Source organism: Scleropages formosus, chromosome 20 (assembly GCF_900964775.1).
Source record: "Scleropages formosus chromosome 20, fSclFor1.1, whole genome shotgun sequence".
Classification (NCBI taxonomy): Eukaryota; Metazoa; Chordata; class Actinopteri; order Osteoglossiformes; family Osteoglossidae; genus Scleropages; species Scleropages formosus.
Window position 1 is genome coordinate 4,431,304 of NC_041825.1, and position 20,392 is coordinate 4,451,695.

General features: G+C 45.1%; 1 protein-coding gene and 1 non-coding gene across 6 annotated transcripts; one reads left to right on the forward strand and one right to left on the reverse strand.

Annotated features, from left to right (window-relative positions):
- Positions 1–2,434: 2,434 nt before the first annotated feature.
- Positions 2,435–2,527, reverse strand: trnar-ucu (transfer RNA arginine (anticodon UCU)). Its single transcript has 2 exons — positions 2,491–2,527; positions 2,435–2,470 (listed from the first exon to the last, which is right to left on the reverse strand). It is a non-coding gene; the product is annotated as a tRNA-Arg (tRNA).
- A 1,386-nt stretch (positions 2,528–3,913) lies between these two features.
- On the forward strand, positions 3,914–20,359 carry LOC108923919 (epidermal growth factor receptor kinase substrate 8-like protein 1). 5 transcript variants are annotated; one of them, XM_029246553.1, is made up of 19 exons: positions 3,914–4,255; positions 6,128–6,193; positions 7,283–7,441; positions 7,959–8,108; positions 8,344–8,426; positions 11,351–11,469; positions 11,771–11,829; positions 12,264–12,411; positions 12,837–12,928; positions 13,045–13,119; positions 13,939–14,087; positions 14,942–15,092; positions 16,299–16,354; positions 16,816–16,924; positions 17,163–17,303; positions 18,013–18,154; positions 18,629–18,794; positions 19,433–19,565; positions 20,087–20,359. In XM_029246553.1, exons 2-19 carry the CDS (start codon positions 6,164–6,166, stop codon positions 20,171–20,173), a joined length of 2,049 nt encoding a protein of 682 aa, XP_029102386.1. In that variant the 5' UTR covers positions 3,914–4,255; positions 6,128–6,163; the 3' UTR covers positions 20,174–20,359. The 5 variants fall into 5 exon arrangements, with proteins under 5 accessions (XP_029102386.1, XP_029102388.1, XP_029102389.1 ...); XM_029246555.1 differs by having other exon boundaries at positions 12,840–12,928; XM_029246556.1 differs by having other exon boundaries at positions 8,347–8,426.
- Positions 20,360–20,392: the final 33 nt, after the last annotated feature.

The following is a 20,392-nucleotide window of genomic DNA, read 5'->3' on the forward strand; positions in this document are numbered from 1 at the left end:
AAAAAATGCTGCTTTTCCGCAGTCAGGCTTGTCGCCAGCGAAGTGGGGGGGGTATTAACTCGACTCCACAGTGTTTACAGTGGGAGCCTAGTGCTGACCAGTGTCTCTGGCAGATGTTTATGGTCAACAGAAGGCATGAAACAGGGCTTTGTGTTCATGGCATAGTTTTATTTTCAGTTATTTCAACAAGTTATAGAAAATGTGTTCGTTCACTGCCGGTACACATTTGTCCTAATAGCCATAATTTAAAAATAGTCCGAAGTTAATAAAAAATCTAGAACAAAGAGTTAAATTATGTTTTTTTATACTGTGAGACTTTTGTGGAAATGACCATTTTTTTCTGACTTTATATCAAGTTTAATGTTGTTTCTCAAATAGAATTTCTGAAATTTCGTACATTTCTACTAAATAAAGACAATTAAGCTTTACAGCTTTATATGAAGTTGTTTGCAGAATCAAACCAGCCAACAGATCAAGGGATATCTGTATTATTAAGCTTTATTGATTCTGACAGTGGTAAAAGTGACTTTGGATTTATGAACAAATCGAGTTCCCTATAGACCTCGAGTCCGACTTTTGTTCAGTGGTGTTTATAGGTTGAGGAACCACAAATCAGCAACATCGTGTGTGTGTGTATTGTTATTCCATCTTTGTAGAATAAACATATTCATATTTTAAGCACTTATTCACACATCTTATACACCAGTTCCTCACATAATAGGGTTAATTTGTTCAGTCACCTTTTTAGGCAAATTCACACTGTAAGAGGTTCAATTACCATTATTTCAAATAGCTCAGTAATGTAATGTAACAATGTAACAAATGTAATGTAAATAGCTCAGTTCCAGGATGTAAATATGCAACCTGTAGTGAAGTTAAACCCCAAAAAAAAGGACACTGATAGCACTGACAATTTATTTTTCTAACATAAATGATTTCTAGCTCATTTTGTAATGATAAATTTTAATTATTTCATTATCGATCACCGCTTCTCCAGTGGAGGGTTGTGGAGCTCCAGAGTCTATCCTGGCAGCGTAGTACAGGGTACAGCGTGGGCATAAATATTTTGACACCTTACCTCACATACTGTTGGATTATGATATAAATAAATAAAGGTCTCAAGATCACCGCCTTTGTGTTTCACTCCGCAAAGAATGCTGACACTGCGTTGTTTCGCACTAGATGATCTTCATTTTATTGTCACATTCAAGCTTTGTCTAGAAAGTGTAGGTGTGGTGCAATGGGGTGTTGGCTGGTTTCTCACACAGCGTTGGCTCTGCAGTCCGTTGTGGGTTCCACCCCGGCTCCATCTGTGTGGGGTATGTGTGTTCTCCGCATGTCTCCATGGATTTCCCATGGGTGCAGCCAACATACCCTGAATAAACGTACATGTAAATACCCGCAGTGTCTCCCGCTGTTTGTGTGTGTTTCCTCCCACAGTCCACAGATGAGTTTCAGGTGAAACAGGTGTGTGTGTGTGTGTGTGTGTGTGTGTGTGTGTGTGTGTGTGTGTGTGTGTGTGTGTGTGTGTTACATTATTCCGCTGTATCAATGGGAGAACAACAACTGGGTGTCTACTGAACTGTATCTAGCACTGTAAGTCACCTTGGATAAAAGTGTCAGTTAAACGCTAGTTAATAATCACCGTATGTTACTTAGTCAAAAAGAATCTGCTAAATACATTTACATTTATTTATTTATCTGACACTTCTGTACAAAGCAACTTACCATGTTAAGTTACTTACAAATATTTACCCATTTATACAGGAAGGTGATTTTACTGGAGCAATTTGGGGGAAGTACTTTGCTCAAGGTACTAGTTAGTCTGGGGCACTACAGCAGGAAAGCACATTCGAACCCGGGAGCTTCCAAAGGATATGACCGCTCTAATTACTTGGGCGTTGCATGCCAGTCTAGGGCCGTGGCCAGGCGACCATAGCGTACCCGACTGATGGCAGAGTGACGCCCTGCCTTAACCAAAGCCATCCCACGTGGGGTGAGGCGGCCATGGCGGTGGTGGGGCCAGGCAGGGGAGCAAGGCAGCTACGTCGGGCCCGAGCTCTCTCCCCTCAGGGAGGGGCTGGGAGCGGTATGGGCCGGCGGGTCTCCATCTCTCTGTGTGAACTGTTGTCCGCGGTTGCTGGCCTTGTGGGTCCGCTCAGGCTTTCTTTGGCTGATCGGGCGCCCCGGCCCATTCGGGTGGACGGAGTGAGCGGGGGGCAGGGGGTCGGAGATAGTTCCTTGCTGAAAATGCGTGGGTACAGCGGCCAGGGTGGGTGATGCGTAGCGGGTACGTGCTTTCTCCTCTTTCCGGGGGGGGCTGGGAGCAGTACAAGCCGCTGTGTGTTGTCTGCTAATGGTCTCTACTGACCCTACAGCAACGCTTGACTGCTGAAAGATGCTTGTCGATTTAAATAAATTTTGCTTAAGGGAGTGACTCTGGTGGGACTCGAACCCACAACCTTTGAATCACTTCTTGAAAGGCACCCTTAGAAGTCCAACGTGCTATCCATTGCACCACAGAGCCCCATACAAATACCTAGAAGAAATTATTAAATAAATGTAAATGTCTCGCAGTGCAGTTGGAACTGCCTCATAAACTGAAAAGAGATATTAAAAGAAACTCTGCATAAATCCAGATTCTCGTACGTTGGATTGCTGTATCTTGTGGAATGACTGCACTAAACCGATCAAGTAAACATTTTTCACCACTATAGATAAGTAAATAATTGCAATAAACTTAATACGAAAGGTCACAGAGAAAAAAACATCAGTTAAATGAGTTAATAGTAGCAGTAGTGCTGAATCTGCGAGTTGAGTCAGCTGTGATTTATATTTACCTTAATTGGTGGCTGTGATTGGTTGATATTGTCCATGTGATATGGAGGAAGCAGGAAGTAGGAAGTGAATGGCTGATTTTTTTTTTTTTTTTATGTTACAAGGGAAACAGCCATATTGACCGCAATGAGGGACAAAAAGCTACTGAGTCAGAGACACCAAGTGTGTGTCTCAGTTCCCAAACATCTGAGAGACGTGTGAAACAAGGGCTTGGAAAGATGGTGGTGACATTCTTTTTATAACCTCGGCGCAATATTCTCTCAAAAATCCAGCATCACCTCTTCCTCCCTCGTAAGACGGAGCTTAATCGGTCACAACAACCTTGAGACCTAATTCACAACCTGAACGGTAGACTTTAAGCTTCGAGAAAAGTTATAAACGCGTTCATGTTAATTCAAGTAAGTCAAGATTTTAAAAGCACAAATACTCTTACTTAGGCCTTGGGTGCAAGCTGTTCTACGGAATAAAATGCCCACTGTGGAAGTGAAACGACCATAAAATGGGACAAATGCCACTGTATTGAATAATAAGCTTGCTTTGTGAAATTACATATTTTCTTGAGCCACTGTAGTAGTTTTTCATTGTACGGGATGCTATAACATGAGGGTCGAGGATATTTAGATAAATGTGAAAAAGAAGCTTAAAGGACATCACTTTGATTTAAATAGCAGAAATATTAAATTTAAAAAATATTTTTTAAATCCCTTTTTCTTTCGAGGTCTTGTTTTCTCATGATTTCTAATTCAAACAAAATGTGCCTACCAGGTACATTCCTTTAGATCCCCCTGTGCTCTGTTTACTTGTATTTGTTCGTTTATTTGCTCTGTCTTTCCACCTGTATCCATGTCAAGCTTTCCAACAAAAGACACACCTTAAAAAAGTGAGCAGCAGTGATTCAGTAAAGGTAACATTCCTCTGATGTTGTAATGTGTGTGTGTGTGTGTGTGTGTGGGTGTGTGTCCTGGAAGAGCTCAATGAGAGCGCATTCAGGGGCGGACTCCAACTGTGTGTGTGTGTGTGTGTGTGTGTGTGTGCGTGCGTATTTATATTTATATTTGTGCGTGTGTTGCTGTATTTCTAAGGTGGATCTTGCTGGGCTTGGCAGAATGACGCACCATTGAACAGCCCTACCTTCTAACGACTGGGACAGACACACCCAGGGAGTGAAAGAAACAGACGAGTCAAAAAATTCAGAGTGAAACCAAGCTGCGACAGTGGAAGAGAGAAGGGCGACGACAGCAGGGGTATAAGACAGAAGGAACAAGAGGGGATAAAACTGGTAAAAAAAAGAGGGACGTGAAGTGGCAAGAAACATTAATTCTCTATAAGCTACTAAATAGCTAGAGTTGGTGCTCCTCTCATTATTTTCCCTGATCAGAATTTTCCCTGTGGACCAGGGATCAAAGAACACTTTAAGGTAAGGTCTATGTTTATTGATCCATCATAACTAACCTACAGAAGAGTTGATAGAGAAACAAGCACAAAGAGACACCACAATTATTGCTGACCATGTCAATATCACTGTCCTTTTATTATAATAATAATGAATTACACTGCTGATGTTACAATGGTTTAACCGTATTAAGGAAGTTAAACATGATCTTAAATTTAAATGTACATTACTTGTATGTAAATACCACATCATTTGATCCTAAGCAACTTATACGATTAGCTTAATCAAAGAATGGGGTCTTAATATTCTGGTGAAGGACTTCTTGATGTTCTGCGTCTGTTGTTGGTCGAAGGTCAGCATTTAAATGACAAGTGTTTTCATCCAGTGCTTATTCTGAACTCACTGATACGAAAAGCCTTGGAAATCTGTGAGAGCTCAATGAGTCAAAGTCATTCACTGACTTCCCTGCTGTCATCGCAGCCCGGCGATACATTTGCACACTTCCTTTAATTGTCACCATCCGGACTGTGGTTGGAAGAACATTTCAGTCGCCAGCGTGCCGTTCATCACAGGTGTCCTCTGAGGCTCCGCCTCTCCCGGTTGCCCCGGAGATCACCTGCGATCACTCACTGGTCATCTGTATACAGAACTGGTGTGTGTGAGCTGGAAGCGTTGCCCACGATGACAAGTCTGATCTTTCACGCATCTCCTTCCAGTTCCTAGTCAATGACATCACCTTCAAGGAATCGCCCCCCTCATTTTTAATCACTTCACCTGTTGACAGTGGCGTGATGGGAGAGTCGCAGGTTTCTCCTTTGTTGCCTTGAACACCCGGCGGAGCGTTGGGGTGGATGCAGAGGAGGAAAACGGGCACGGCCTGCGGACGTCTGTGAGCCGCCCCGACAACAAAGCAGGGAGGGAATAGGCAGAAAGGAAGGAGTTAAATTCTAAAGACACCCTGGACAACCTGGTCAGACTAGCTCAGTGACTTTGTGTGCGTCGCGTGCTATAAAAGGAGACAGAACAGGTGATTGAGACAGAAACAAGGAGCCGCGAACACAGTAAGGACACCGTTGGTGAAATTTATGGAAAACTATTGCTCTCTTTAAATAGCGATCAATAATATACACATTTTGGAAGTGAATTGTATATTGTAGGTGCTGTCTTGACTTGTGTTGCTGGGTTCTGAATAAGCAAATCATTGTTGTTTCAGGTTACTTTTAATAATGGCAATATTCCTTCCCATGCTGGGTGTGATCCTCTGCGTACATTTTTATTTAATATCGGTTATTACAGTCAGTTAAAAAGGCCGGATGATGATTCTACTTTAAAAGTTCGTCCAGAAATGTTCAGGCGGTTTACCTGCAGCTCTTCATCCAGCTCATTTGTACGCTGCTTACCGTGTTGGTCGAGTATCGAAATGTACGGTGCTTTTCTTGTTCTTCCTTTCCTTCGGGAAACTGTGGTTAAACCCTAGGTGGTTTCGTCACGTATTTGCTGCAGAAGAACATCTCACCTGTGAAAAAAAACATCTAGTGATATATCTGCTGGTGCTTTTATTTCAGAAGCTGTTTTTTTGTTCTTATAACTCACTTAGTAATGTTAGTCAGTTAGTTATTAGTTAGTTAATTGTTTTAGCTTCTGTATGTTTTTATGTTTGGCTCAAAGTACTGCTGGCATCGTTGTCGACGAAGAGTAGAGTCGAGGATGGGTTTCATGTACCACGGTGTGAACGGAGAGCTGTTTCTTCTCCCGTCCATGATTGGCCCGAGCACCGAACGCACATGCGCTCTTACAGAAGGACACAAACTTTAGAAACAGGCCGTCAGAAATGCGTTACCATCTCTTGATTATGTAATAATTTTGCAGCCTTGCTTTCGTTTTATTTCTTTTCAGAACCAACGAGCAACTTCTCCAGCTACTCTGCGAGCGATGGCTGACGTATCCCAATACTTAGTCAGTGTAAGTTCAGTGTGTATTTCATACATAGAGTGGGTCCATTACTTGCGAACTTTCGAGCAACAAACTTCTCCGGTTCGAACTTTTTGGAGAAGTATGTAGTTTATTTTGGGGGTGCGGTGGCGCAGTGGGTTGGACCACAGTCCTGCTCTCCGGTGGGTCTAGGGTTCGAATCCCGCTTGGGGTGCCTTGCGGCGGACTGGCGTCCCCTCCTGGGTGTGTCCCCTTCCCCCTCTGGCCTTACGCCCTGTGTTACCGGGTAGGCTCCGGTTCCCCGTGACCCCGTCTGGGACAAGCGGTTCTGAAAGTGTGTGTGTGTGTGTGTGTGTGTGTGTGTGTGTGTGTGTGTGTGTGTGTGTGTAGTTTATTTTTTCATAAACAGAGATAGGGTACAGTTCAAATCATGCAGCAAAGCTTCACCAAATATGCTGACAGATCATGATGACTAATAGTAATCGCTACCTTATTGTTGCCAACACCCCGCTCTAGCTCTGCCCGGGGTTCTGTATTGTGCTTTCTTATTTACAGCGGGTCGTAAATACCCAAGCAGGAGACTAGGAACACAGGTGTGTGCACGAGGCATCCTGGCTCATCACAAGGAGGGCCAATCTGCAAGCTTGGTCTCTACAAGCTGCTTAGCGGGAGAGAGAGACATGGAGTCGACTGCTCTGTTCCCATCCGAAACATGGAGCGCTCATGTTGCCGACATTTAAATTACATTTCTTCTTTTAGCAGATGCTTTTCTCCAAACCGACATAAAACTCAGAGTAAAAAGTGTGTTTCACCGATACAGGTAGAGACACAGACATGTGATTCTCCAAGTAGAGCCGCTTAGGCCTGCTGGCCCGCTCCGTGTCACCTCTCGATCCCAGTTAAGTTTGTAATTAGGGGGGCTGCGTGTTTTTAGTTTCATTCACGTCCAGAACTGCGTACCGGCAACGCGGGGCTCTTCTTCTAGCATAGCGCCATTATAGTTCATGTTAACCTGCACCCACCTGCTCGATGCTGATGTGACTTTTGAGGTGCGAACATTGACTCATCGCTCTCCGTACCGCCACTGTCATTCCACCCTCTGGTTCACCCCAACCCCAGCACCTGGTCACGTTCTCGCTGCAAGAGGACGAAGTCCGCGACGTGGAGGAGGCCCTGTCACGCCTCTCTCACCTGGCCCATACCGATCGCCTCTGGAGTCAGCAGATGCTGGTGGAAGTGAGCTGGGATGCAGTGAGGCTGAGGGATGCTCAGAACCAGGTACTGTGCTGGTTCACCCTGCTTGGACACACTGTGTCGCCTGTACATGAGTCATGTGGGGTGAAAATGAGCTGAGCGCAGGGTCGGGGTGAACATACTAAACTGTCAGGGGAACCTGGGGTCAAACGAAAAAATACAGAGAAAGATGTGCAAATCAGGTCCAGGACGCAATACTTAATAAATACTAGCAAAATTTGCCCATCACAACAAAGATTTATATTTGTGGGTTCGAGCTGCTGCCTTTGGACCCAAACTCCATGCAAACGGAGCTGATTCGAACCCACAACCAAGCCCACAGCTCAGGTGTTGTGAGGTTCCACCACTACCCGATGGGCCACCGCAACACCACGATTCCATATTCGTGCCCAGGCACGCGGGGGTGGGGACACCTCCGAGTCAAGAGGGTGTGAAAAGGGTGTATTTGTATCATTGCTAAGACGTGGATGAAAGAAAGGCTGCTGAAAAGCGACGGCATGAAACCTTACGCGTGTCCTGCTGTGTCGCCGCCGATCAACAGGACGAGCTGGAGGTGTATCCCGTGTCCTCCATCCACCGATGTGACGCCATCCTCACCGAGAAGCAGTTTCCTTCCCTCCTTCTGCTCGTGTGCCAAAGCGGAGCTCAGAAGAAACCTGACATTCTCTTCTTCAGCTGTGAGAATGAGAGGGTAGGTGCAGGAATGCTCATGACAGCACAGCTTGCAATCTCATTATGAATAAGTTGAGCACTGAGCCACCCTTGGGTGCTGTGAGCTTCAGCTATGCGCTGGGTGTGTCCGTACGGTGCCAAGTATGTGTGTGTGTCACTTTGACTTTACAACACCTTGTGCCGTGCAGAGGTCTGGGTAGCGTCATGCGGCTGCCAGATAAATGGAGTTAACTGTGGGAAATCTCTCCTGGTAGCAGGCGGAGCTCATCCGAGAGGACATCGTCGGCACCGTGTCCTATTACACATCCAAGACGAGCAAGCGCCCGGAGTTTTTAAGGTAGAGATTCTTTTCAACTTTTTACCCTCACGCCTCACCTGGAGGCGAGCCGCACGTCTACGCCTCCTGTCGTAACTAAGGCCACGAAGGGACTTCGTTTATAGCCAATTCGTCACATGCTAAAGTAGATGAGACCTTCTTCACCACCACCTCGTTGACATGATGGTTGCTGCTCTGAAAGGAACTGTGATGAATTTTCTGGAAGGCACTTAACCCCTTGCCCCCTTGCAGGGAGGCACACCCCACAGGTTAAGAACCCCTTTGTTAAGGTAAAGCAACACTGAGATTATCAGAAGACCTCATCATTGTCTTCACGGGGGGGTTGAGAAGAAGTTATCGGTGAAAAGTGAGGTTTCCACACATGTGTGGAGATCGTGGCTCCAGGCGATCAGGTGGAAGAGCGTTCCATGCTTGGAATGACTCAGAAAGGAGATGTGGGGCGAAGCGGCGCTGACAAAACAGGTGTTTCAGGAACAGTTTCCAGTGTTGACACAGCAGTGTAGGGACAGAGAGGAAAGCTGTGGATTTAGTGAGCCATGTGGCCCAGTAGCTCCACAAACTGATACGCAGATGTTAGATAACAGGGCAGTGTGGTAGGGCTGGTGGCCCCACCCCGGTGGAGCCAAAGTCTGGTCTGACGGCCAGGAGGGGTTGGCGGCACAAGGGAGAAGTCGCCTCTGGGATAAACACCGCGCTCTTCAGAAAACGGCGTTCGCAGGTACGTCCGCTTTGAATTGTCCTACTCAAGCGTTGAGCGTTCCTCTTCAACGTTGGCCGTTCTTCTCGGACATTACACAACATTCTTAAATAAAGTCCGTGGATCTTGTTTCACTTTTCGCAGTTCCATTTACGCAACTCTCTGTGTTAAATATTTCATTTAGTTCACTTTTAAGTGCACCTTTTAAATGATGTTGGACTGTGTAAATAACCTTCACAGGTCACTGCTCCTTCGGTATTAATAAGTCATGCTGGTCAACGCATTGAGGGGAAGTACAGGCTTCGCTCGCTGGCTGCTCGCACATGACCAAGAACCCTTTTTAGGTTGTTTTATTTGGAAGTACCTTTGCTTTCTTAAGAAATGTTTTTCCGTGTGGGATTCTGCTGATGTGACATCATGTGTCCTTATCAGCGTTATCTTTGAATCCCGTGTTGACAAAGCTTTGCGTTTGGGAGAGAGAAGACGAGCGAGCAGGGAAGGAAGGAAAGACTCGTTCTACTTGTTTTCACGTTGCTTAAAAAGGTGTGGATGAGAAAAGACAAGAGAGGGACAGCCAGAGGATGGGATGCTGGATGTAGACCAGTGACTGGATGAAAAAGAATCAAGTTTTTAATTAAATTATTACCATGTCCACTGTGAATATTGACATCGTGCTGCATGAAGGTGTCTTCCGCAGTCCTGTGTCAGTGTGTTTCCCCAAACAATCGCTAATGACCTTCAAGGTTTCCGGGAGAAGTAAACGTAAAGTGCTCTAGACGCATCCTCTTTGGATCTGATGTGTTTATATGTCTTTGTTTTCACTGAATTATGCGGTTTAGCTGTTTTTCTGGTGGACGTGCAGCAAAGTCTTAAACCTGTATGACTGTGTAAGTTCAGCAGTTCCCACCATGTGCTGACTCTACTGTTTTGATATATAGTACTGTGCAAAAATCTTAGGCACTTAGATGTTTCACAAAAATATTTGTTTTACACAGTTATTTAATGTTTTCTGCATTAGTGTCAATAGGAAAGAGCGCGCACACACACACACATATAGTCTGAAACCTCTTGTCCCAAGCGGGGTCGCGGCAACCCAGAGCCTAACCCGTCAACACAGGCCATAAGGCTGGAGAGGAAGAGGACACACCCAGGACGGGACGCCAGTCCATCGCAAGGCACCCCAAGCAGGATTCGAACCCCAGACCCACCAGAGAGCAGGACCCGGCCAAACCCGCTACGACCCCGCTCGGGACAAGCGGTTGTTGACAATGGATGGTTACTAAGCTTTGCAGGAAGTTTATTAATTAAGAACATTCTCACTTTACAGCTTTTTCTCCAAGTGCCTAAAACTTTTGCACGGTTCTGTGAATTGGAAGAGGCAGACAGGTGTAAGGAAAGGCAATCAGTCATCAAGATGCCCGCTAAACACAAGGACAATGGACAAGACTGTCCCTGCTGGATCTGTTGAAATAGGTGCAAATGCGTTCAATGTTCTATAGGATGTTGAGCAATGATGGGGGAGGACACTTCAAGCTTACCAAAAGACTTCATTTGTTTTAATTCATTATTTAAAAAAAAAAGTCTTTCTGCATTTTCTACCTGTTATAATGATATTGAAAAAAATGCACTGAATTTCTGAATTTCATTTTGAAGACAAGTACAGTAGAGGACAACCCGGTAGGACATCGTTGAGCCATTCAGTCAAAGGTCATCGGAGATTATTTTTTAAATGCTACATTGACGTGAGACGATTTAATGCAATAAGTGATGAAGGCAGGCGATTTTCAGCGGTCGTTCGATAGAATGAAAAATTGTTTTTGATTAATTGTCCAAAAATAATTGAGCATCTGTCAGCTGGCGTGTAGAGTATCACTGGAGGCACTGGTACCCAATGAGAATAACCATCTCTTCTCTTGGGTTTCCAGGGCTGGATGCTCAGCAGTTAGTTAGAACTTGCTACAGGCTACAATTAGTGTATTTTTTACCATGTTTCATTGCTCCATTGGCATAAAGTAACATGATTTGAATGTTTTCGGCTGGCTATTTTACCGAAAATGTTTTACTCGAAGAGGACCTCTCCCAGCGCTTGGACTTGGCAGCTCAAGGTCACAGGTTCATGTTCATGACAATCCACTGAGTGTTGGACGCAGGAGTCTCTCACCACTCGAGATGTACGGTAGGAGCAGGAAGTCGGTCCAGTCTGAGTGCCTCTGTCTCCTGCTCCCAGCACCATCAGGACACAGGACCGACAAACCATGATGGCTCTGCCGGGAATTCGAAATCCCTCAGTGCCACACGCCTCGAACCCTGCCCTGGCCCACCCTCCTCCATATCCAGGAAGCAAAGGTAAGCAAAGAGAAGTGGTCTATTTCACCGTAAACCACACACACACATTGAAGTCGTCGCATCCGCAGCTCATGTTGCTTGCAGGGAGATGTTGAGATGTTTCAGCAAGTAGGAGAAGTTAAACCGTGGTTAAAGCCTTACAGTGTTATTTATCATACCGTTCACATGCAAGCTGGAAGGGCGGTGTGAGAGTACTCATCATGTACATATTGAGAAAGGAAGGTGAGGAGACAGCGAGTGTTTCCTCCTGGAAACAAGGGTTCTAACTGCTGGGCTTCAGTCAGACCTTCTCTCTCTCCAGTGAACGGATCCAGGGTCAATAATCCGGACATTTCTCTCCAGCAAGCCGAAAGAGAAGTGGTAAGTTACCTGGCTGGGAGAGAGAGTGTGTGTGTGTGTGTGTGTGTGCGTGTGTGTAAACGTCAGAGGTGTCATTGATTTCATCATCCATTTAAGTCTTTGTTGCGTGTTTACGTCGACGACGTAAGATGTACTGCTTCTCAGAGATGAGGGTTCAATGTCCAGCGGTGAAAGGTCGAGCTCATTAACTATGCGCTTGGGGTAGGAAGTGCCCCCCCCACTTCAGGCTGTGACCATAGAGCCACCGAGAGATACATATATTTCAGATGTATTGACTGAACACATCTGATTTTTTTTGTGCAGTTAACAGAAAATACCTAACATTTTAACTGGCCATGATTAATTATAAAAGTACATAAACAATAGAAAAGTGAAAAATGTGGCTTTTAAAAATACCGGCACTGACGTGTGTGTCCCTCGCCTTCCTTCCTCAGGAGATCCTGAACCACTGCTTCAGCGACATCGAGCTCTTCATGGGAAGGTTGCAGAAATCAGCCGAAACCCAAACCCAAACCCATACTGTGCTCAACCAGAAGAGCAAGAAGAAGAAGAAGAAGAAGAGCCGGAAGAAAGGTGGAGAAGGTAAAAGTGAAGGTGCTGAGATGATATCGGGGGGCTGATAGCGTAGTGGTTAGTGCTCCTGCCTTGGGGCCGATAGGTGCAGCTTCAACTCATCTGTTGCATTCCCGAGCAAGGTACTTACCATAAATTACTGTGCCTAAAATACATGCAGCGCTGCTTGGAAATAAGTGGGTCCCTGTAGGGATGGTCACTCTTCTTGTATGGGCAGTATGGTGGCACAGCAAGCAACGCTGCTGCCTCACAGCACCTGGGTGGTGCGAGAGGATGTGGGTTTGAGCCCCGCTCAGTCTGTGTGGAGTTTGCATGTTCTTCCCCTGTCTGCGTGGATTTCCCTTGGGTGCTCTGGTTTCCTCCCAATTGCCCCTCCATACCCTTGTACGGTATCATCTGTGTGTTCGTGACGTTTATTTTCATCTCTTTATTAGCAGATGACTTAATCGCCCTGAGAGCTCAACCTCCGAAAGATGACGACTTTGTCAGCATCTTTCAGAAGTTCAAGTACTGCTTCTGTCTCCTGGTAAGGCACTCGAACGCGTTACATAGATCCGTGCGTATTTACGCACGCTCCCTCGTACAATCACGTGCACGGTTGAAAAGCTTTACACGCGATACGCTCGTGCTGCTCTTCATCAGGACCGGTTGAAATCCTTCATCACCAACCCCAGCTCTGAGGAGCTCCTGCACCATCTCTTTCGACCACTGGATGTGGTGAGTGTATTATAATCTTTATTATTATTTTTTTTATTTTAATTACACAGTTATTACCTTTATCTTACCTTTGTCTTCACCGTCTCATCATTTTTACTACGCTCTCCCCATTGCACTATGGTACGGCTCCATTCGGCTCACAGATGAGGTTCGAGTAAAATGAGCATTGGGGTTAGGGTAACAGGGCAACGCTCTTTCTCACTTTTCTCAAAAAATTGACTTATTTATGTAATTTATATTATTATTTTGTTTTATTATTTTATTTCATTGTTCTTATTTTGGTTTATTTGCTTTGCCTTGTTGTTTCTCTGGGCCACAGCAACACAGGGACAGAGACGAATACGTCCATTTGTATAGAACAAGGGCTAAAGGTCACAGTATTTGACAGGTGTGACCAGCGCGATGAGCTCCTCAAGAGCATCCAGATGTTCTGCGGTTCCTGTCAACGTTGCCTTTAACACTCGAGTCGTCCGCATGTTTCCAGAGGTGCGGAGCACAACGTTCAAATACCTTTCCTCGCCAAGTACGAGCGAGTGATGGGCCCGCATTCCGTAACTCCGGCTAGAAAGGGCTTGGGTTGCGGTTTGGTGAGTGAGCAGAAGCCTTTTGTCGAAGGCTTTTCGAACGAACCTCCTCCCAGTAGCTTCTGCTGTTGCGTCAGCCTTGGGCAGGTGTTTCCAGGGAGGCTACGGAAAATATTACTCGCCGACCCAAATGCAAGTGTCCACATGGACGACTGGGAGACACCAGCACCCGGAGGACTGAAACCTGGTGACGTACCGTGGCTGACGCCCGCTCTTCTCTCCTCGCTCCTCCCAGCTGGTGAGAACCACCGGGGGCCCGGCGTCGGCCGCCGCGGTGTCCAGCCCCGCCATGACGAACGGCGCCATCACGCTTCTCCAGGACAACCTGACCGCAGAAGAGAAGCAGCTGTGGACCTCGCTGGGGCCCAACTGGATGCTTCCTCGGTGAGCGCAGCCGCCACCACCGTGCGCACCCGTATATCGGCTCTCCCGGCATTCTGTCCTCACTTACTGCGGTAACTGGCCCTGACCTTGAGGTGCGATAGTACAGCGCCATAGCAGCGCAGTACAGATGACCCTCGAACAACGCGGGGGTTAAGGGCACCGACCCCCCCCCATGCAGTCGAAATCCACGTATAACTTTTGACTCCCAAAACCTTAACTAATAGCCTACTGTTGAGCGGAAGCCTTCCCGATAACATGAACAGTCAATTAACACATATTTTGTATGTTATATGTATTATATGCTGTATTCTTACAATAAAGTAAGCTAGAGAAAAGAAAATGTTATGAGAAAATCATAAGTGAAAATACATTTACAGTAGCCTACTGTATTTATCGATATCGTAAGTTTACAAGACGGAATCGTCTTTCTGTATGTCTATCAGTCAGTACCTACATCAGTATGGTCCCACATGATACAAAACACTGTAGATGTTATATGTATTGTGTATATTTTATGGCAGTAAATGATGAAATAGACTAGTATCTACATATGTTTTATGCATTCATGACATAACTTAATTTTTTCTTAATTTTTCCGATATTTCTAGGCTACGCGGTTCGTCTGCGAGTTTTTTCAAATTGTCGCAAATCTCCAAAAAAATTTTCCAGTATATTTATTGAAAAAAATCTGCATATTAGTGGACCCGCACAGTTCAAACCCGTGTTGTTCGAGGGTCAACTGTACCTCCTTTTACTGTCGGGGCTGCACTGCCCCGCACGTCTCATGGTAAAAAAAAATACGTCCGTGTTTACGGAGTCAACGCGCCTCAAGGGACGTCTGCCCTTTGCCCCAGCTCCCTGCTGCCCGGCTCCGGCTCCACGATGGAGTACATGCCCATCTTCCAGGACGGCTGGAAGCCCGAGCTGCTCAACCCGCACAGACAGCTGTGGGAGGATCCCGTACAGGCTCAACACAAACTGGAGGCCCTGAAGGACAAGAAGGAGGTACGAGGGCATCCGCCCGGCGCCGGGGCTCCTGGGAAGGACCGTTACCTCCCCGTGCACCGTATGGGGCCCTGGAGCTCAGCACTGCGTGACAAATTCGTGTCAATGGGTTCAGAATTAAATCTCTGTGTGTATAAATATCGTATATGGCAGATGTCATATACAACATAGATATATACAGTATGTATAGCAATAGTATATATAATAGAATAAAAATATTCTGTTTTCATGTATACTATATATAGAGAGAATATACACTGTGATACATACAGATGTATACTATGTACACAAATGTCTTCTCTATATCTATGTATGTATATTGTATAGTAATCTTTATACAGAGAGTATATATGTGCACAGTATACTGTACTCTCACTATATATGTAGCTATGTATAAATTCTCTACATATATATATACTCAGTATATAGAGACAGTACATATATACATAGTATATACATATAAAAGTATACTTACATAAAAACTTTATAACTGTATAGGTAATTTCTGTATATGTATACACACACACAGAGAATACATATGTATACTATACATATGAAAGTATGCTGTATACCATAAAAGATGTATACAAATACTCATATATGTGTATATGTATACTATAATCACTCTCTACATATATATTGTATATATGCATAGAAAGAGAGAGTACATACACTTAGTATACATATAAAAGTATACATAAACTATAAATATATACTATGTATATACACAGACAGAATAAATATACATAGTATACATATGAAAGTATGCTGTATACTTACATAAAATGCAAAGAAACACTGTCAGTATATATGTGTACCATGTATATTCTCTACATTACATTTATCTGATGCTTTACTCCAAAGCAACTTACAGTGCTAAGCTACTTACTACTATTTACCCATTTATATAGTTGGGTCATTTTTTGACTGGCGCAATTTAGGGTTAATACCTTGCTGAGGGGCACTCACCGTAGCTGGGATTCAATCCTGTGACCTTTGTGTCCAAAGACAGCAGTTCTAACCTCTACCATCTATCACACAGAGAGTTTATATACACGTAGAGCAGTAAACACAAAAAAAAAAAACATATTTAGCTCTTTCACACTTATGTGAAATGCAGTGAACATCTGAACTGTGGAGTAAAGAAGAGTCGTGGGGATCGAGACACATTTCCTGTGTTGACGTTTCCTCTCGTCTCTTGTGCAGGTTGTTAGTCGGCTCTCCGTCATGTCCAGGTCTCCAGTACGTGCCGCCGATGAAATGTAAGTTGTAGTCATGCTGTAAAGGGTATATGAATACTGTCACGTTCTCCCATCATGTTTTTAGTCATTTTTTATTCCTTTCAGGGCTCAGCGTGTTACAACGTGGATGGATGAATGGATGGATGAATGGATGGATACTAATAGTAATAATAATGGGAATATACAGTATAGAAATACGGCACTCGATGGGGCGGCATGGTGGTGCAAAGGGAAGTTCAGCTGCTTCACAGTGCGCTGGCACTTTGGGCATGGGTTTGAATTCAGTTCAGCCTGCGCGCGGTTCACATGTTCTCCCTGCACATGCTCTGGTTTCCTCCCACAGTCCAACGACATGCAGTCCAGATGAATTGGTGAAGTTAAATTGTCTGTAGTGTGGGGGGTGGGTAGTGGAAATGAAGGATTGACTTTGCTAGATGTTTTTTCTCATCTTGCTCCCCGCACCCCCCCACCCCCCCACCCAGGGACAGCAAAGCTCCCCCCGCAGGAGGAGACCAGCTGTACCGCTGCACCTACGACTTTGTGGCTCGGAACAGCAGCGAGCTCTCAGTTCTACAAGGAGAGACACTGGAGGTACTGCAGCACCCTTTCAACAGCCAGATGAAATAACCCCGGTTAACCTATGGTAAATAAACGTGGTAAAGGGCTCGGCTTTGACCGCAACGCAACCTGGGGGTTCAGTACAGCCGGCGTAATCTAACCAACGGATCCTAAAGGACTCCTTGCGTGAGGAGGGTCCAAAGCCGCCCTGTCTGTGCCACCTTGCCCCGGTCGAGATCACCGTACCGTCCTGTCGACGCTCCTCTTCCAGGTCGTCGAGTCATCAAAGCGCTGGTGGAAGTGTCGCAACCGCTTCGACCAGGTCGGCTTCGTGCCCTTCAACATCCTGGAGCCGCTGTCGGGCCCCAGCGAAGCACACGCACCGAGCCCTGGAGCACCGCAGCAATCGAAGGTAAACACACATACACCTCATACAGCTCTACTCGTAGACAGCGACACACACACACACACAGAGACATGGTAACACACACAGATTACCGGGATCAGCTCCCAAGCAAAGAGACCAAAGCAACACTTCTTCGTAGAACAGCTTCCACCTGTTTGTTTATTTCTCTGACACTTTCGTCCAAAGTGATTTACACTGCTGAGCCACTTACGCTGCTATACACATCAGTAATTTTTACTATGGCAAATTTTAGGGTAAGTACCTTGCTCAACAGATTTGAACCTTGGTTCTTTGAGTTCAAGCTGGCAGTGCCGACCACTACACCATCTGCTGCCTTAAAGTTTCTGGAAAATCACTGTACCAGTTAGTCATCTGAACAATGAACCTGGTCATATGAGAAAATATGTGGTCGTGTTAGAAAAAACTGGATACATCATTAGGAAATATCGGTAATATTAGGAAATGTAAATCAGACAATCGGACGCACAAAGGTCAGATTTAATGCCTTCACTGGTTCCACTTTTAGGGTCGGGTCAGAGTTCACTAATAACACACAGCAGTAATTAAGAACATACATGGTAGTAATTAATAACACACGCAGTACATATACAACACTTCAGCTGCTGAGTGGAACACACTGATTTCGAAATCTCCAAATGTGTAAAAGTTGCTTATTGCCATACGTGGAACATGTGTCTCCTGCTGCGTCCCGCAGATAGACGGCAACTCGATGAGCAGGCCCTTCTCCTACAGCACCCCGAGCCTCCTGCCCCTGAACCCGGACCCCCCAGCTCTGCGGCCCTCCAGCATGCCCCCGGACGCCACACACACTTTGCCCGGAGACAACACAGACAGAGGTAGAGTGAGGATTGGGCAGGAACATTGTTGTTATAGTTTGTTGTAGAGCTCATGTCTCATTGGGCGAGAACACAGAGGAATGTGCTGTTTGTACTCGGTGTGTGTGCAGAGTGTGTGTGTGTGTGTGTGGAACGTGACAAAAGAGTGTTTGCGTCATATGTATGAGAACAGGGCAGAGAAAGAGGGAAGTAAAGGTAGAGGGTGGAGTACAGGTGAGGTATTGATATCTATACAGGTATTTAAGGAGGTATCTAAGGTATTTATGGAGATTATTAGAGTGGAGATTAAAATGATACAGGTGGTCCTGTGACATTTGCAAAAGGTGGAACAGAGCAGCATAGAGAAACCTGCTGAAACTGTGACTGAGGAATGAACGAATGAATAAATGACAAACTAATCCACGAATGAACAAATGAATGAACAAACGAACGAATGAATAAACAAATGAACTTCCTTTTGCCTTTGTCTCCTAGTGATAATGATGAACGATGAGCTCTTACAGAGGCTGGCGAACGGGAAGAGCAACACGAGCCGTTCGCTGGTCATCCCTCGATCATTTGACACCGCTGCTCCTCTGAACTACAGCTCCCCCCCTGCCGAGGTGGAGGAGTGGCTGAGGGGGAAGGGCTTCAGTGAGGCGTGAGTCTGTCCCCTCTGGACCCTCTCGCCTCCCCTCCTTGTCGGTTCAGCCCCAAGAAACATGCGAATAACCTAGAAATACATTATCACATGAGTAAAATACGTACATACCAACTCCTCGACTTACAAACACCTGAGATACGAAGTTCTGAAAATATGAACTTTTTTTCCTTAAAAACCTTAAAAACCTCAAGTACAAAATGAGTTCTGCTGCAACCGTATACCGACACACTTGTGATTTGAAAAAGGACAAAAACGGAAAAAAAAAAGTTTCTAAAAATTATTTTCCAGGAACAGACAGCATGAAAATAAACACAAAGGACTAGATATATAAGGTTGCGAACATTCATTCTGTTTCAGTGAGCTAAATTACTCATAATTCTCCTTATGATTTAGACATCATTTCAGGTGATTTGGGAGGAACTCTGGGCTGGGAATGAATTGGAATTTTGCCCCATAATCAATAATCAAATTGGGTTTAGGGTCATGTGCGTTTGTAATTTTGGTATACGCTTACTTTCTTGATCACTTACGGGTTATATGCCACACGTGTGTGTGTGTGTGTGTGTGTTTATTAAATAAACTCACCTGCTCCAGCTCATGGACTCATTCCTGCCCTGTTGGTGCTGCTCCTGTAGGACTGTGCGCTGCCTGGGAATCTTGACTGGAGCTCAGCTCTTCTCCCTCAACAAAGAGGAGCTGCGCTCTGTTGTGTCTGACGAGGGCGCTAGAGTCTACAGTCAGATCATGGTGCAGAAGGCCTTGCTGGAGGTAATTCAGTTCGTTTCCCTTAGTCCACCATCCAAGTGGTCAGGGCGTGTGTCTGAGTTTATTGAAACATTAATGTAGGAAATCTTAACATGCTTCCAACGCAGTTATGGCATTTCCAGTGTCACCTGACAGCAAGGCACAAAATGTTTACATTCACTCAAACTTAGTTCACACTTTCAGACTTAACTACAATGTTACACCACCTACTATGATTTACCCATCTCTACAGCTGGGTGATTCTACTGGAGCAGTTTAGGGTAAGGACCTTGCTCAAGTGCACTACAGCTGGATGTGGGATTCAAACCTACAACCTGAGCGTTGTTCCTCTAAAAATCTGAGGGTTAGGGTTCACATCCCCTTGCTCAAGGTATTCACCCTAAATCAATGCAGTATGAGTATCTTGCCCAAAACAGGTAAATCAGTGTAAACTCAATTATGACAGTATATGGTGAATTGGACAACAGCTAAACATAAATGAATAAAATGTTGTTTTTACCCCCCCCCCCCAATCTGTGTGCCAGGATGTTCACAAGGCCACGGAGCTGGAGACAGTGATGGAGAAACAGAAGATGAAGGTGGACCTGAAACAGGAGAGCACCACATTCTGACCAATAACCCCAGCATTACACCCCCCCCCCCCACTACCTAATTTCTACACACAGAGTTCCACCCTAGTCTTCAAAACCTGGGATTATGCTTTAATAACTGCAATAGGCAAAACATGGGAGTGCTGCCAAAGCAAAGTGAAGCTTAATAGTGTTGCTATTTAACATACAGGCCTTTAAGTGATTTTTTTTTAAAAAAAAAAAAAAAAAATTTTTGAAATG